The 18,107-nt window shown below is 41.8% G+C and overlaps 1 protein-coding gene across 2 annotated transcripts in view; it reads right to left on the bottom strand.

Annotated features, from left to right (window-relative positions):
* rgs11 (regulator of G protein signaling 11) overlaps positions 1–18,107 on the bottom strand; it is a 150,518-nt gene that overhangs the window by 124,054 nt on the left and 8,357 nt on the right. For both annotated transcript variants that reach the window (XR_015760574.1, XM_043711561.2), the window contains exon 3: positions 14,783–14,833. Coding sequence is in view for 1 of the 2 variants with exons in the window: in XM_043711561.2 (XP_043567496.1) it covers positions 14,783–14,833 (51 nt within the window). In the remaining variant the exon portion in view is untranslated. The remainder of the gene's footprint in view (positions 1–14,782; positions 14,834–18,107) is intronic.

Below are 18,107 nucleotides of genomic sequence, written 5' to 3' on the forward strand. Positions count from 1 at the left end.
GAGGGGCGCTGGGAATATGATAGGTGGAAGGAGGTGAGGGTGAGGGTGATAGGCCGGAGACGGGGTGGGGGCAGAGAGGTCGGGAAGAAGATTGCTGGTCAAGAGGGCAGTGCTGAATCCGGGGATTTGGACTGAGATAAGGTTGGGGGAGGGGAAATGAGGAAGCTGGACAAATCTATATTCATCCCGCGTGGTTGGAGGGTTCCTAGGCGGAAGATGAGGCGCTCTTCCTCCAGGCGTCCTGTGGTCAGGGTCTGGCGATGGAGGAGGCCAAGGATCTGCATGTCCTTGGTGGAGTGGGAGGGGGAGTTAAAGTGTTCAGCCATGGGACGGTTGGGTTAGTTGGTGCGGGTGTCCCAGAGGTGTTCCCTGAAATGTTCCGCAAGTAGGCGGCCTGTCTCCCCAATATAGAGAAGACCACATTGGGTGCAACGGATACAGTAAATGAAGTGTGTGGAGGTGCAGGTGAATTTGCGACGGATATGGAAGGATCCATTGGGGCCTTGGAGGGAGGTGAGGGGGGAGGTGTGGGCACAAATTTTGCACTTCTTGCGGTTGCAGGGGAAGGTGCCGGGAGTGGAGGTTGGGTTGGTGGGGGGTGTGGACCTGACGAGGGAATCGTGGAGGGAATGGTCTCTCCGGAACGCTGATAGGGGTGGGGAGGGAAATATATCCCTGGTGGTGGGGTCTGTTTGGAGGCGGCGGAAATGACGGAATATGATACGATGTATCGGAGGTTGGTGGGGTGGTAGGTGAGGACTAGTGGGGTTCTGTCCTGGTGGCGATTGGAGGGCGGGGTTCAAGGGCGGAGGAGCGGGAAGTGGAGGAGATGCGGTGGAGAGCATCGTCGACCACGTCTGAGGGGAAATTGCGGTCTTTGAAAAAGGAGGCCATTTGGGTTGTTCGTAAGTGGAATTGGTCCTCCTGGGAGCAGATGCGGCGGAGGCAAAGGAATTGGGAATATGGGATGGCGTTTTTACAGGGGGCAGGGTGGGAGGAGGTGTAATCTAGGTAGCTGTGGGAGTCGGTCGGTTTATAGTAAATATCTGTGTTGAGTTGGTCGTCCGAGATAGAAATGCAGAGGTCTAGGAAGGGGAGGGAGGAGTCTGAGATGGTCCAGGTAAATTTGAGGTTGGGGTGGAAGGTGTTAGTAAAGTGGATGAACTGTTTAACCTCCTTGTGGGAGCACGAGGTCAACATAGTAGTGCCACAACAATATCTAGATGATAGTATTATGTTATACAAATAGCAATTCTTTTCTGAAGCTATTTGTAAATCTTTATAATGCTATCATACAGCAACTCTGTGATATTGTCGAGGAAATCCCAATTGGTTTATTTGCATTGTAAAAGGTTTGCTACACTGTACAGGCCACTGGTGAATCTGCATCTAGAGAGCTGATAGTTTTGGTCTCATCTTTTATAAAGGGATATACTTGTAATGAAGGCAGGTCAGAAACATTTCCAATAAAACCAAAGAACGAAACCCAAAACATTAACTCTGATCTCCCTCCACATATGTTGCCAAACCTGTTGAGTTTCTTGAGTAATTTTGTTTCAGAAAAAATGACACTCGGTTAAATCCTGGGAAAAGATTTTGATTTATCAGGTTGCTTCTAGTTGAGAAGTATAAAGCCTATGTTACAATCTCTGCAGAGACGTTTGACCTGAGATTTGAGCTTCCAGTTATTAGCTGAAAAAAATGACAAGTTTCCACTTTAAAATATTTTACTGTAACAAGCCACTAAAATAAACAATTTACTTGACCTTATTTTCTTTTCCTTGGGTAGATTATTTAAGCTGCAGGAATCAGGAAGAAAGCAGCAAATTCCCAAAATGCTGTCTATTGAGTAGGAATTTTGAATGACAATCTCAACATGCTTTCCGAAATTTACAGGGAGTTCTTAATTCATTCAGCACAGAAAAAGTCATCTTTCTCACTGGCCTTCCAGAATGAATTTCTTCGAATCCTAAGAACGCTACTTATAGAGTCATGATCATAGAGATGTACAGTACGGAAACAGACCCTTCGGTCCAACCTGTCCATGCCGACCAGATATCCCAACCCAATCTAGTTCCACTTGCCAGCACTTGGCAAATATCCCTCCAAACCCTTCCTATTCATACACCCATTCAGATGCCTCTTAAATGTTGCAATTCTACTAGCCTCCACCACTTCTTCTGGCAGCTCATTCCATACATGTACCACCCTCTGCTTGAAAACGTTGCCCCTTCAGGCTCTTTTATATCTTTCTCCTCTCACCTCTAGTTCTGGACTCCCCCACCCCAGGGAAAAGACTTGATCTATTTATCCTATCCATGCCCCTCATAATTTTATAAACCTCTATAAGGTCACCCCTCAGCCTCCGATACTTCAGGGAAAACAGCCCGAGCATATTCAGCCTCTCCCTATAGCTCAAATCTTCCAACCCTGGCAACGTCCTTGTAAATCTTTTCTGAACCCTTTCAGGTTTCACATCATTCTGATAGGAAGGAGACCAGAATTGCACGCAATATTCCAACAATGGCCTAACCAATGTCCAGTACAGCTGCAACATGACCTCCCAATTCCTGTACTCAATACTCTGACCAATAAAGGAAAGCATACCAAATGCCTTCTTCACTATCCCATCTACCTGTGACTCCACTTTCAAGGAGCTATGAATCTGCACTGCAAAGTCTCTTTGTTCAGCAACACTCCCTAGGACCTTACCATAAAGTATACAAATCCTGCTAATATTTGCTTTCCCAAAATGCAGCACCTCACATTTACCTAAATTAAATTCCATCTGCCACGCCTCAGCCCATTAGCCCATCTGATCAAGATCCCATTGTAATTGGAAGTAACCCTCTTTGCTGTCCACTACACCTCCAATTTTGGTGTCAACTACAAACTTACTAACTATACCTCTTATGCTCACATCCAAATCATTTATACAGATAATGAAATATAGTAGACCCAGCACCGATCCTTTTGGCACTCCACTGGTCACAGGCCTCCAGTCTGAAAAACAACTTTCCACGATCACCCTCTGTCTTCTACCTTTGAGCCAGTTTGTATCCAAATGGCTAGTTCTCCCTGTATTCCATGAGATTTAACTTGCTAACCAGTTTCCCATGCCGAACTTTGTCGAATGCCTTACTGAAGTCCACATAGATCACATCTACCACTCTGCCCTCATCAATCCTCTTTGTTACATATTCAAAAAACTCAATTAAGTTTGTGAGACTTGATGTCCCATGCACAGAGCCATGTTGACTATCCCTAATCATTCCTTGCCTTTCCAAATACATGTACAACCTGTCCCTCAGGAATCCCTCCAACAACTTGCCCACCATCGATGTCAGGCTCACTGCTCTATGGTTCCCTGGCTTGTCCTTACCACCCTTCTTAAATAGAGGCACCACGTTAGCCAAAGTCCAGTCTTCTAGTACCTCACCTGTGACTATCATAAGACCATAAGACATAGGAGTGGAAGTAAGGCCATTCGGCCCATCGAGTCCACTCCGCCATTTAATCATGGCTGATGGGCATTTCAACTCCACTTACCCGCATTCTCCCCGTAGCCCTTAATTCCTTGTGACATCAAGAATTTATCAATCTCTGCCTTGTAGACATTTATCGTCCCGGCCTCCACTGCACTCTGCGGCAATGAATTCCACAGGCCCATCACTCGCTGGCTGAAGAAATGTCTCCACATTTCTGTTCTGAATTTACCCCCTCTAATTTTAAGGCTGTGCCCACGGATCCTAGTCTCCCCGCCTAACGGAAACAATTTCTTAGCATCCACCCTTTCCAAGCCATGTATTATCTTGTAAGTTTCTATTAGATCTCCCCTTAACCTTCTAAACTCCAATGAGTACGATCCCAGGATTCTCAGCCGTTCCTCGTATGTTAGACCCACCATTCCAGGGATCATCCGTGTGAATCTCCGCTGGACATGCTCCAGTGCCAGTATGTCCCTCCTGAGGTGTGGAAACCAAAACTGGACGCAGTACTCCAAATGGGGCCTAACCAGAGCTTTATAAAGTCTCAGTAGCACATCGCCGCTTTTATATTCCAACCCTCTTGAGATAAATGACAACATTGCATTCGCTTTTTTAATCACGGATTCAACCTGCATGTTTACCTTTAGAGAATCCTCGACTAGCACTCCCAGATCCCTTTGTACTTTGGCTTTATGAATTTTCTCACCGTTTAGAAAGTAGTCCATGCTTGTATTCTTTTTTCCAAAGTGCAAGACCTCGCAGTTGCTCACATTGAACTTCATCAGCCATTTCCTGGACCACTCTCCCAAACGGTCTACATCCTTCTGCAGCCTCCCCACTTCCTCAGTACTACCTGCCTGTCCACCTATCTTCGTATCATTGGCAAACTTTGCTAGAATGCCCCCAGTCCCTTCATCCAGATCATTAATATATAATGTGAACAGCTGCGACCCCAACACTGAACCCTGTGGGACACCGCTTGTCACCAGCTGCCATTCCAAAAAAGAACCTCTTATCCCAATTCTCTGCATTCTGTCAGACAGCCAATCCTCAATCCATGCCAGTAGCTCACCTCAAACAGCATGGGCAGCCTCCCGTGTGGCACCTTATCAAAGGCCTTTTGGAAGTCTAGATAGACCACATCCACTGGGTTTCCCTGGTCTAACCTACTTGTCACCTCCTCAAAGAATTCTAACAGGTTTATCAGGCACGACCGCCCCTTACTAAATCCATGTTGACTTGTTCTAATCCGACCCTGCTCTTCCAAGAATTTAGAAACCTCATCCTTAACGATGGATTCTAGAATTTTAACAATCGAGGTTAGGCTAATTGGCCTATAATTTTCCATCTTTTGTCTTGATTAGGCTAGGACATCTGGTCAGCATGGACCAGTTTGACCAAAGGGGTTGTTTTCATGCTGTACATCTCTATGGCTCTGCCCTGGCATAAGCTTCATCATTCACAGTGAATGGGGCAGATTCACTGAACACAGGGATTGGGGGCTATTCAGCCCATTGGGGCTGTACTCTCTCCCTCTGTAGATGGTGCCAGTCTGTCCCAACCCACCTCCCATTTGCCTGTAGTCCTCCAAATCCTTTCTTAAAAAAAGCTAAATTGCAAATTTGTTTTGACAATAACTACTGAATCTGCATCCAGCTGTCGTTCAAACTGTTCCAGATGCTCAGAACTTACTGAGTAAAATAATCTTCACATTTTTAACTTGCATTATTCGCCAATTACTTGAAAGTATTTACTAAAAATTGTGACGTTAATAATTTCTCCCTCTGTCTCTCTGTAAATTAAATATCCTGGAAAGAAATCTGCTCCTGGTTTAAATCACTGCTTAACCTTCTGAGCTCCAAGGAGAATTATCCGACCTTCTGCTAACTCTCCACATAGAGAAACTTATCTTAAATTTTAATTTATCGGTGTTATCGAGATGTACATCACAGACAAGTTCAGTCCAACTTGTCCATGCCGACCAGATGATAGAAATATCTCAATAAACTGGCTTTCCCAGATTCCCACAGAGTTCTAGGGTACACCTGATCAGGTCCTGGGGATTTATCCACTTTTATGCGTTTCAAGACATCCAGCACTTCCTCCACTGTAATATGGACATTTTTTCAATATGTCACCATCTATTTCCCTACATTCTATATATTCTTTGTCCTTTTCCACAGTAAATACTGATGCAAAATACTTGTTTAGTATCTCCCCCATCTCCTGCAGCTCCACACAAAGGCCTCCTTGCTGATCTTTAAGGGGCTCTATTCCCTCCCTAGTTACCCTTTTGTCTTTAATGTATTTGTAAAAACTCTTTGGATTCTCCTTAACTCTATTTGCTAAAGCTATCTCATGTCCCTTTTTGCCCTCCTCATTTTTCTCTTAAGTATACTCCTACTTCCTTTATACTTTTCTAAGGATTCACTTGATTTATCCTGTCTATACCTGACATATGCTTCCTTCTTTTCCTTAACCAAACCCTCAACTTCTTTCATCATCCAGCATTCCCTACACCTGTCAGCCTTTCCTTTCACCCTGACAGGAATATACTTTCTCTGGACTCTCATTATCTCATTTCTGAAGGCTTACCATTTTCCAGCCGTCCCTTTACCTGTGAACATCTACCTCCAATCAGCTTTTGAAAGTTCTTGCCTAATACCGTCAAAATTGGCCCTCCTCCAATTTAGAACTTCAACTTTTAGATCTGGTCTATCCTTTTCCATCACTATTTTAAAACTAATAGAATTATGGTCGCTGTCCCCAAAGTGCTCCCCCACTGACACCTCAGTCACCTGCCCTGGTTTATTTCCCAAGAGTAGGTCAAGTTTTGTACCTTTTCTAGTAGGTACATCCACATTCTGAATTAGAAAATTGTCTTGTACACACTTAACAAATTCCTCTCCATCTAAACCCTTAACAGTATGGCAGTCCTAGTCTATGTTTGGAAAGTTAAAATCCCCTACCATAACCATCCTATTATTCTTACAGATAGCTGAGATTTCCTTACAAATATGCTTCTCAATTTCCCTCTGACAATTAGGGGGTCCATAATACAATCCCAATAAGGTGATCATCCCTTTCTTATTTCTCAGTTTACCCAAGTAACTTCCCTGGATGTATTTCCGGGAATATACTCCCTCAGCACAGCTGTAATGCTATCCCTTATCAAAAATGCCATTCCCCCTCCTCTCTTGCCTCCCTTTCTGTCCTTCCTGTAGCATTTGCATTCTGGAACATAAAGCTGCCAGTCCTGCCCATCCCTGAGCCATGTTTCTGTAATTGCTATGAAATCCCAGTCCCATGTTCCTAACCATGCCCTGACTTCATCTGCCTCCCCTGTTAGACCTCTTGCATTGAAATAAATGCAGTTTAATCAATCAGTCCTTCTTTGTCCCTGCTAGCCCTGACTATTTGCTCACATTTGTTCTCAACTGTACCAGTCTCAGATTGATACCTTTCCACACTATCTCCCTGGGTCCCACCTCCCCCCACCTTCCCCCCACACACACCCCATGCCCCCCCCCAATTAGTTGAAATCCTCCCGAGCAGCTCCCGAAAATCTCCCTGCCAATATATTAGTCACCTTCCAATTTAGGTGCAATCCGTCCTTCTTGTACAGGTCATTTCTACCTCAGAAGAGATTCCAGTGATCCCAATATGTGAATACTTCTCTCGTACACCAGCTCCTCAGCCATGCATTCATCTGCTCTATCCTCCTATTCATGCCCTCACTAGCTCATAGCACTGGGAGTAATCCAGCTATTACTACTCTTAAGGACCTGCTTTTTAAATTCATGCCTAACATTCTGTAATCTCCCTTCAGAATCTCAACCTTTTCCCTTCCTATGTCCAATTACCTCCTGCTGGTCCCTTTCCCCCGTGAGAACATTCTGCAGCCTCTCTGAGACATCCTTGATCCTGGCACGAGAGAAGCAACACACCATTCTAATTTTTCACTGCTGGCCACAGAAACATCTGCCTATACCTCAGACTAGAGAGTCCCTTAACCCAATTGATCTCTTGGAACCCAACGTACCCCTCATTGCATGACAACCGGTCTCAATACCAGGAAATTAGCTGTTTGTGTTACATTTGATGCTTTCCTTTATCTAATGACCATTTCCCTCCCTCATCTGAGTACAGTACATCACAACTTCTCTCCACTGATCAGTAAAATGCATTAACTTTCAATTATGGTAGCACTGTTAATTAGTTATTTGTGACCCCAGCTTTATATCAATATTAGAAGTAAAAGACAATTTACAGCATCACTACTTGCAACATGGTACCTCCAACACATTTTTGGGACTTTGGGAGACTTTAAGTCTCTGCATTATAAACTCTCAGGCTGGGTAAATATTGTGTCTGAGCGTAATTGTCACACATCATTTTCTTGGTTGAAAAACATCTAAGTCCTTTTTTGATCTCTACCAATCAAACTACAAAGGCTTACTCTCAGGTAAACTGCAGAACATGTCAAATGAACTTCTTCACTTGCCTTACATTTAAAGCTTTAATTCCAAACTGTAATAATCTTATAAAACTCAATTTGAAATCATATTGGATTGCGAAGGGCTTCAGCAGACTAGATGCTGATAATCTAGAAATAGGAAGCATGGTTTCCGAATAAAGGTTTCCCTTTAAAACAGATATGAGGAGAAATCTTTCTCATTCAAGTGTCATTAAACTTTGGAAAACTCCATTCCAGGCATTACTATGGGCTAGGTCATTGAATAGATTCAAGTCAGAGTTACACAGATTTTCATCCACAAGACAGTCAAGGTGTTATGGTGAAGGCAGGGGGTGGTGGTTGTATATTGGTATAAGAGTCTGAGAAGGGTAAAACTGAGGAGGGCCTTAAGCACCACCTATTATGAAGATATGATATGAATATTTGGGGGAACAGCATAGGATCTTGGAGGAGTTAGATCTAATGTTCCAGACCTTGTCATAGACTCTGTAACAATGGTCGGAATTTTATTCAAAATTGGTTAGTGTCAATTCTGTCAAGTTTCATAAAGGGTTTCTCCTTGAGACCTGACAAGATTTCACAAACTATTTTCTGAGACTTGCCTCATTTCCTCTAGCAGACAATAGTACGGAGTGCAAATGCGGGTAATTAGAGTCAAGAGTGTGGTGCTGGAAAAGTGCAGCAGGTCATGCAGCATCCGAGGAACAGGATGATGGGCTGATGAAGGGCTTTTGTTCAACACATTGATCTTCTTGCTCCTCAGATGCTGCCTGACCTGCTGAGCGTTTCCAGCACTACACTCTTATTTCCTATAGCACCCCACTCATTGTCTTTGCCTTTATGCCACAGATAGAGGTATTCATTACTGCAGAGCCCCCTGGGATTCCTTACATTGGCACCATCTTTAAAAGGGAGAAAGTGAGGTCTGCAGATGCTGGAGATCAGAGCTGAAAATGTGTTGCTGGAAAAGCGCAGCAGGTCAGGCAGCATCCAGGGAACAGGAGAATCAACGTTTCGGGCATAAGCCCTTCTTTCCTGAAGAAGGGCTTATGCCCGAAACGTTGATTCTCCTGTTCCCTGGAATGTGCCTAACCTGCTGCGCTTTTCCAGCAACACATTTTCAGCACCATCTTTAAAAACCAACCTTGCACCCAGTCACATGCTGCCAGCCAGGCATTGTCCTTCCGTATGCACTCTCTCAGTGGGGGGGGGGGGGGGGGGGGAATCAAAAACAAATGCTGCTTGGGATGCACAGGTGGCATGGTGGCACTTCACTGCACGTACAGGTGCACATCCATGCATGTATTGCTACTTGAAAACTAAGGTACACAGTTTACCCATCCTTAGCATTATCCATCTTAGAGCATTGCCAAAAAGGAGTACTACGCTGTCCCCAGTGCCTAGGGTAGCTCAACATCCTCTCATGGTTCAATGTGAGACCATTACATACCAATAAGCCTTTAAACATTTGAAAAATTCACTTTTATTATGCAATAGCCAAACAGAACAATTAACAAACAAAATCGAAATCCTGTAGTCCTGGAATTTTGAAATAAGATAGAAAGCGCTGGAGGCTTTCAGTATGTCGGGCAGCATCTGTGCAAAGAGAAACACAGACTACATTTCAAGTCCAGCATGACTCTTTTTCAGAACTGAAAAAATGTTTTTCATGCTGTAGACAGAAGAGGGAGGAGGAGCAAGTGGGACAGATAGTGTGAATCCTCTGAGTAAATGACAAAGGAAGTGACAATGGTTGTAAAGGAGTGATAGATGTGTAAAGTAAGTGGCCGTGTCAACTATGAAAAAGAAGAAAATGGGTCCACTGTGCCTACAGCAAAGCCAACAAGACACAGGCTGGGGAGGGTGGGAGATGTAAGAAACATAGTAGTACAGAAGTCATGTTCTGAAATTTTGGAATTCAATGTTGAATCCTAGAGATTGTAACAAAAGCAGAAATTGCTGGAAAAGTTCAGCAGATCTGGCAGCAACAGTGGAGAGAAAGCAGAGCCAATGTTTCAGGTCCCAGTGACCTTTGTGTTGCAACACTGTAGCAGTCCAAGTGGGTGACTGACCATGTCCAAGCGGGTGACGGACCATGTCCAAGCGGATGACGGACCATGTCCAAGCGGGTGACGGACCATGTCCAAGCGCATGAGACCCTTGACTTCCTGTCCTTGGACCCCCCGACCAAGGATTGTCTCCCTTGATCAGACTGAGGTCTATTGCCTTTAGACTTTGGCAGATAACCATTTTTCTGAAGCACATGCAGCATGTGTTTGCCATTTATGCTGCAGGCACATAGTGCAGGTGAGAGGCTGACATAGCACAGTGTGCTACAGCAACAGGTCCATCCACTTGACAGATAACTAGAGACATCCATGACAAGATTTCTGCCTTTGTGTCTGTGCTAGGAGGCAAATTGAAACTGGAGTGCTGTGAGCCTTTGAACGTTAGCTGAGGGGGCAAAGTGCAAAAAGGTAAAACAAGGATGTTCAGAGATACTATGCGCATCCAAGCTGGCACTAAGAGACCAAGTGATAAGCCCTGAGGGGTACCTCTCCCTCTGTGCCATGTGTTCTGGCAGCAGTGCTTCAATGAAAGCTACAAGTGTACTGCAAAGCCCACCACTGAAATGCAGGTCTATACTGTAAGTGGATTAGAGGTGTACCATGAAGGTATAATGAAGCTAATAGGTAGCTGCTGCCGATATCTGTGGATGGGGTTATGGACAGTTGCTGCCCATGGTGCTTGTGCTGAGATGTTGGTGACTGCTGTCCAAGATTGAGGTCTGGAGGAGCAAGCAGTGAGACAGAGTTGCCAGATCATAGAGTCATAGGGATGTACAGCATGGAAACAGACCCTTCGGTCCAACTCGTCCATGCCGACCAGATATCCTAACTTAATCTAGTCTCATTTTATAGAACTTGACCCATATCCCTCCAAACCCTTCCTATTCACATACCCATCCAGATGCCTTTTAAATGTTGTAATTGTACCAGCCTCAATCACTTCCTATGCAACTCATTCCATACACACATCATTGTCTGCGTGAAAAAAGTTGCCCCTTAGATCCCTCTGACTTTCACGTTGGGAAACGTTGCTGTCCAATTTCTATACGGAGGGTGGGAGAATGGGAAACTGTATATTGATTAGGTAAAGTTAACTAACAATGAGATGTCGATGCATGAAAGTTGATAAAAATAGGTCTCTCTGTGTGCATGGTGACCTATTGGCCTGGCATGGCTGCCTGAAACATGTTCTAGCCTCATGATCCTCAAGTTGAAGTGTGGTCTGGAGCCAGGGCCTGGAGCAGACTGGAGGCTGGATGCCAGCGTGGTCTGGGTTGGATGACCGTTGTTCTGAATTTTTATTTCTGCAATATTGGATATTTTATTTCTCTATTGTCTAAGATTTTGTAACTGAAGAAGCTGTACCTGGGTACCTTTGTACCTAAGATGGCACTGTAAGTGACGACGTGTAAAATATTCTCTTTACTCATTGAGTATCTGTGACATTAAAGTTAATTCTAATTCTCATCTCACCATTCATTACTTGGTTGGAGAATCGTACTTTCTGATCTTAATGTCCAGAATTTCATGACTGACAACCTCACCCTTTTTTTGCTTGCCAATGCCCATGTCATTTAGAGGCAAGAAATTTTCTGCTCAATATCTGTCAAATCAATGTAATCTATAACTAGTTACAAACATATAATAACCTACTTCTTCTGGCATATTATTGTCTCTTCTAGTTAGAACGGTTAGTGACTTTCCTCCAGTATACTAGACATAGAAGGCCTTGTCGATTCCTATGTCTGAACTGGATGGTGGAAATACACGTACATCATTGTGAGGCACAGACACAGTTGAACTGCATATACAATACCGTGAGCAGTGGTGCCAATCCCATTCAGTTGTCTCATTTCACATGCTGGCAGTTGTGGAGGTCTGAAAATTCAGTCTTTAGATTGAAAATTGAAAATTCGCTTCATGTCATCTGCTATTGCATTCAGTCATCAGCAAGCTAAAAGCTGTACATTTAACATCCATACAGATAGGAGAAAAACCTTTGTGGCAAATTCAACATGGAAAAATCTCTAGAGTCGAGAGTGTGGTGTTGGAAATGTACAACAGACGAAGGTCTTTTGCCCGAAACGTCGATTCTCCTGCTCCCTGGATGCTGCCTGACCTGCTGTGCTTTTCCAGCACCACACTCTCGACTCTAATCTCCAACATCTGCTGTCCTCACTTTCATCTGGAAAAATCTCTAGACAATGGTAAAGTGTAGGGACCCTGTTCCTAACAAATCCATACTGAAACTTAAATGTGTTGGCAACTAAACTAAAACATAATCTGATAAAGATGTGAAATCTGATAATCTGAAATAGATGTGAAAAATAAAGGGTGATTTTCTACAGGAGTTCCAGTTGTCTCTGCTGGCAGACGTTATATTTTTGTAGTTTCTGTGAATGCTCAACTAAAGTTACAGTGGAAAAGTAGAACATCTTGAAAATTCACCTCAACCTCACTGCATTTGGTTGAAAAGAATGAAATCCTTATTATTATTCCACCCAATAACACAAGGTAGGAACAGCCAATATTAAAAACAGCAATTTTCTATAATGAGAGGTCAGTGACAAACATCAAAAGAAATAACTTATGGACTGAAATTCTTCGTCAGGCCATTGCTATCCAGGCGTGCAGGGCTGACCCGACATCATTCCATTGTTAGCAGAAAATCTCCAGAAATGGTTTCTCTTCCAGCCACTGCACTGCTATCTCTGGACTCCCCTAAAGATCTATACTTGCTGTTTCTGACCCATTTCCCAGCTATACGTTGTCCCTTGGTGATGTCAATGGATGGCAGGACATCAGGTTTCACACGTACACTGATATCATCAAGCTTTGCCTATTTAAAATGTCTCCACTGCTCCAGTGTTGTCAGATTGCTTGCTTGGCATCCACGTCATGACCAACTTTCTTCAATTAAACATTGAAAAAACCTCTTTCACTCTGCCACCGATTCTATCTCCTTCCCCCGACTCACATGCTCCCAAATTTAGCATCATATTTTACCCTGAAATTGTGAATCTATTTCTTTTTCATCACACAAACCAACCACTTTCAAGTCACCCATCTCTGCCTATTTGCTCTGAAATTGTCATTGCAACTTTTGTCACCTCCAACTTGACTTTACAATGCTTTCCTGTTTCCTACCATCCATTCTCCATAGACCTGAACTTACCAAAAACTATACTATCATATCCTAACCTGCTCAATCCCATTTCATGTTTGTTTCTGTGTTCGCTGAACTGCTAAAATTAAGTTGGAACAATTCCTGCAGTAGCAATACATTTAGTAACCTGGACCATTTGTACCTTCTTTCAAATGCCTTTTGTTTTACATTTTTACATTTAATTATAATTAATGACCGAACATAGTAAAATGGTTGAATGTGCCCAATTGTGCAAGCAATTAGAAAACTTATAAATATTAGGTCAAATTTAGAAAAATAATGACATTTTGGAGCGACTTGATGATATTAATGTATAAATTGAACAGAAAGCTATGGCCCATTATAAATCCCAACATCCCTTGATGTGGATAAACACAGACATACACAAGTGATTTGCAGAATTCTGTAACACTAATTCCTGAAAATAATGTGTTAATTCTGCCAGTCTTCAAATCATTTGAAGTTGTTCTGAACGGAATTGTTCCAGTTAATATGATCATATTCAAAGTTTGAAAAATTAGTACTGAAATAGAGCTAAAACACAGCACAGCAAAAAAAAAAGCATTACCCAGCTTTCTGCAGGAGGTATAACACATTCTGATTACCAGCATGCTATAAGTTTATTTAATGTAAAATTTTATCAACATTATAAATGGGTCTATTAACTACAGAGGCCAGCTGCAAAGTGACTAGATAATTATAATTATCAACACTGATTCACAGTGAATTTAGCAAAGTAGCTCTGAATTCCTGAACCTCTGCTGCTATGTCACCATGTGAAGTGCTTCTGACAAGGTTACAGAGATGCTGAGACCAGAAGTCTGAGGAGATTCAGGGTCATCATCTACCATGTTAGACATTTTTAGAATGTTGTTAGTTATAACAGAAAGGGGGTGGATAAAGAAAATGAGAACTGATTTATTTAAGTATTCATAGCATGAATTATACAAAGCAATAACCTAAAACTTTAAAGAAAATTGATTTGGTTTAATGCTTCACAGAAAGACAATCTTGTAAGTAAGAAATCATACATTCATCTACCTGGCTTTTGTATCATTAGTTTTTTGAGCACTACAACTCATCTCTATTTTAAGATCCCCGAAAAGCAACTTATAGTGACGAGTTTCATGTTTTCTTTCCCATTTGCTTTCTTTGAACAAGTATCTCATCTACAGTCAATTGCTTCCTTCAATGATCCAACTGAGTTCAGAAAATTCATTAAAAATAGAACCACAACTGCAGACTTTCATTTTACCAATGCCTTGGGCAGCTTCATTAAAGTTTCATGATGTGACTTGTAACATACAACATAGAAGTTATAGAGTCATAGAGTCATGCAGCATGGAAGCAGAACCTTCAGTCAAACTTGTCCAAGCCAACCAGACATCCCAATCTGACCTAATCCCATTTACCAGAATTTGGCCCATCTCCCTCTAATCCCATCCTATTCATATACCCAAACATGATAACATACACAAGGCTTTTCAGTAATAATTTATATTCAATCTGAAGAATCAAATTCCAGTCCAATCTTTCAGAAAAAGAAGTAATGTATCAAAAGCAGAAAAGCAATTTCCCTTACCTTCTTCAGATATAGAAAAGTTTTGAATAAGCCACTCGACAATATCATTGCCTGATAAAAAAAAGAATCAAAATGAAGCATTTTCACAATAAATACAAGCATCAAAGACTGGATAGTTTTCAAAATTAAAATAGTAGGTTTACAAATCATAAAATATGACTGTATATATTCAATTATATTTGATATAATTGCTTTGACCAGAGTTAACTTTATACTGCGCATTTTAAAAGTCTCAGCATTACAAAGATAACAATTTACATACAATAACATTCCTGTAGCATTGTCTAACTATTATTGGTATTATTTATAGGCCAGTTTCCCAAAGGTACTCTCAGAGATTGGCTTTGTCACTGGTAGTATGTGAGATCTACATTATTAGCAATAATCAACCCAAGATTCAACTCTTGACTCCAAGGGGCCTACAAAATTATACAGTCAACTTAGATCTCTGTCATTGTGGTCAACTCAACCAACCAGAATAATCACTCCTAACAAGCAGAAAGAAAGCAAATCAAGCAATAACAAGCATCTTGAATGAGACTTGTAATCATAGCGGGCAAATTACAACCAACTATTTTCTGGATGGAAAGCTATGGAACCCTTAGCACATGCCATTTACACACTTGCCAGCACTGATGAAATCAAACTATTGCTGAAAACTAATGGAAAAAGCTACACAAAGGCATGGTGGGCTGGATTTTCCATTGCCAGTGTGGTCTGTACCAGGTTCAGGGCATGATTTTAAAATTATGTTTCCAGAAGCAGTCTGTGGATCCAAAGACTTTTGCGTCAGTCTGCAATTTTCAAAGTTAGAGTGTGGGGTTGCAGAGGGAATGGAAACCCCACGTACCTGCAACTAACAGCTCCATTAGGAGCCTGGCGATTGTCTGGGGAGATCAGAATTTTTCACATTAATAGAGATTTTAACAAATTTGAAATGTCTGGTTCATACCAATGCACAGTTCATTATGGTGTGAAAGGACAGTTTCTTTCTACTGTTTAAATGATTGGATCCTTTACTGCCTGATCAATGCACCTTCACTTACTTGTACTCCGTCATATGTATTTATGTGACTAGCCTCTCAAGAAAGCACTTGCCTTTGACACTGACACCAGTAAGCATCACCCACTTGGCACCATTAATTAGACCTGACCAATTGAAGTATTTACATTTAGCAAGAGTTACATGTGCAGGGCTCTAACCTTAACCCCCAACCTAGAATTCATCTAAGCATTAGGGCTCTGTCCTAATATGAAAATCCAGCCCGCCGTGACACATTAATTCACTTAACCAGAGAAGCTCAGAGCTGGAGTAGGACCTTAAAGTTCTTGTTCCATCATTCAATATGATCATGGCTGATCCTCTATCTCAACACCATATCCCTGCTTTCTCTCTATACTCCTTGATTCATTTTGTATCTAAAAATGTATTTATCTCTTTCTTGAATATACTCAATAATCCTGCCTTCACAGCTTCCTGTGGTAGCAATTGCACTTATTGATTATTCTCTGAGTGAAGAACCGCTTCATCATCTCAGTCCTAAATGGCCTACCCTGTATCCTGAGATTGTAACCCCTGGTTCTAGGTTCTCCAATAAGGAGAAATATTCTCCCAACATTTAATCTGTCTAGCCCTGTTAAAATCTTACATGTCTTAATAAGATACCCTCTGAGTCTTCTAAACTCTAGAGAACACAGGCCTAGACTCACCAGCTTCTCTTCATGTGACAGTCCTTCCATTCCTAGTATCAAGCCTAATGAACGTTTGCTGGACTCCCTCTAGAGCAAGTAAATTATCTTTTAGATAAGGAGATCAAACTGCTCACAATACTCCAGGTGTGGTCTCACTCAAATCCTGTATAACTGCAGTAGGATATCCTGACTTCTGAATTAAAACCCTCCAGCAATAAAAGCCAATATGCCATTTACCTCCCAATTACTTGCTGCAGCTGCCTGTTTACTTTCATTGACTAGTGTACAGAAACACCCAGATTGATTTATACATCCACATTTCCTAACATAGCACCATAACTAATACCTTGTCTGTTTTTCAGACTGAAATGTATAACTTCACATTTATTCATGTAACAGTGTTTCTGCCATAAATTTGCCCACATGCTCTATTTGACTAGATCTCCCTGAAGCCAACATGCATCCTCCTCACAATTCACAATTCCACCTTGTTTTGTGTCAACAATAAACATGGAAATATTGCCTCTTGCAGTTTACACTTCACTTACACTTATCACGAATAGGTGGAACTCAAGCACTGTTCCTGGTGAGACAGCACTAGTCACCATCTGCCACTGGAAAGAAGACCCATTTATTCTCACTCCTAATCTTTCAGATTTTTAAAAAATCTGTCAATGAATTTTCAATCAATGCCAGTATATTACCCTCAATTGTATAAGCTTTAATTTTGCCCACGAGTTTCTTATGTGGGACTTTATACAGAGACTTTTTGAAATCCAAATGCACCACACACTGGTTCTCCCTTGTCAACTCTACTAGTTGCATCCTCAAAAAATTCCAATAAGTTACTTAAACATGACTTATCTTTCATAAACCCATGATGACTTTGTCCAATCCCATTAATGCTTTCCAGGTGTTCTGTTTTCACTTCTTTTACAATAGACTCTAGCATTTTCCCCACTATTAGTGTTAATTCATACCATTATCCTAAACTTTGTAGAGAAAAGTTGCATGTTTTCCACTGAACAGTGGTAGATATTTGTTCCATAAATATAAGTGTGAAGAATATTTGAATTGCATTTAAGACCTTTTGTTTTCCAAGTTATGAGACACAATAGCTATGTTTTTCAATATTCAAAAATTTCTATTAGACAACCATGAGCTAGGGTGAAGTAGATAACATTTTATGCGGTGAGTATTAGTGAAAATAGTCAGTATCGGCTGTTGTGTATGTCATATCTCAGATCTACACAGAGATGACATCAGTTTCCACATGTACAGCAACTTTATTCATAATAGTCTTATACAAACTGTACATTGGGAGAAAGTGAGGACTGCAGATGCTGGAGTTCAGAGTCAAAAAGTGTGACGCTGGAAAAGCACAGCAAGTCAGGCAGCATCCGAGGAGGAGAGTTGATGTTTTGGGCCCGAACCATCCACTCTTCTGCTCTTCGGATGTTGCCTGACCTGCTGCACTTTTCCAGTGTCATACCTTTTGACACAAAACTGTACATTTGTCCACTACATGCTTACAGCTCTGGTTTCTAGCTCTTTCTAAAGTCTGTGTTCTTTCAGTATAGCCTTAACTTAGACTTCATGACTCAAATGCAGCGAGTATCAATCGTAAACAGAC

This window comes from Chiloscyllium plagiosum, unplaced genomic scaffold, assembly GCF_037043375.1.
Source record: "Chiloscyllium plagiosum isolate Xiang-an unplaced genomic scaffold, Cpla_swu_hap1 HiC_scaffold_20, whole genome shotgun sequence".
NCBI lineage: Eukaryota > Metazoa > Chordata > Chondrichthyes > Orectolobiformes > Hemiscylliidae > Chiloscyllium > Chiloscyllium plagiosum.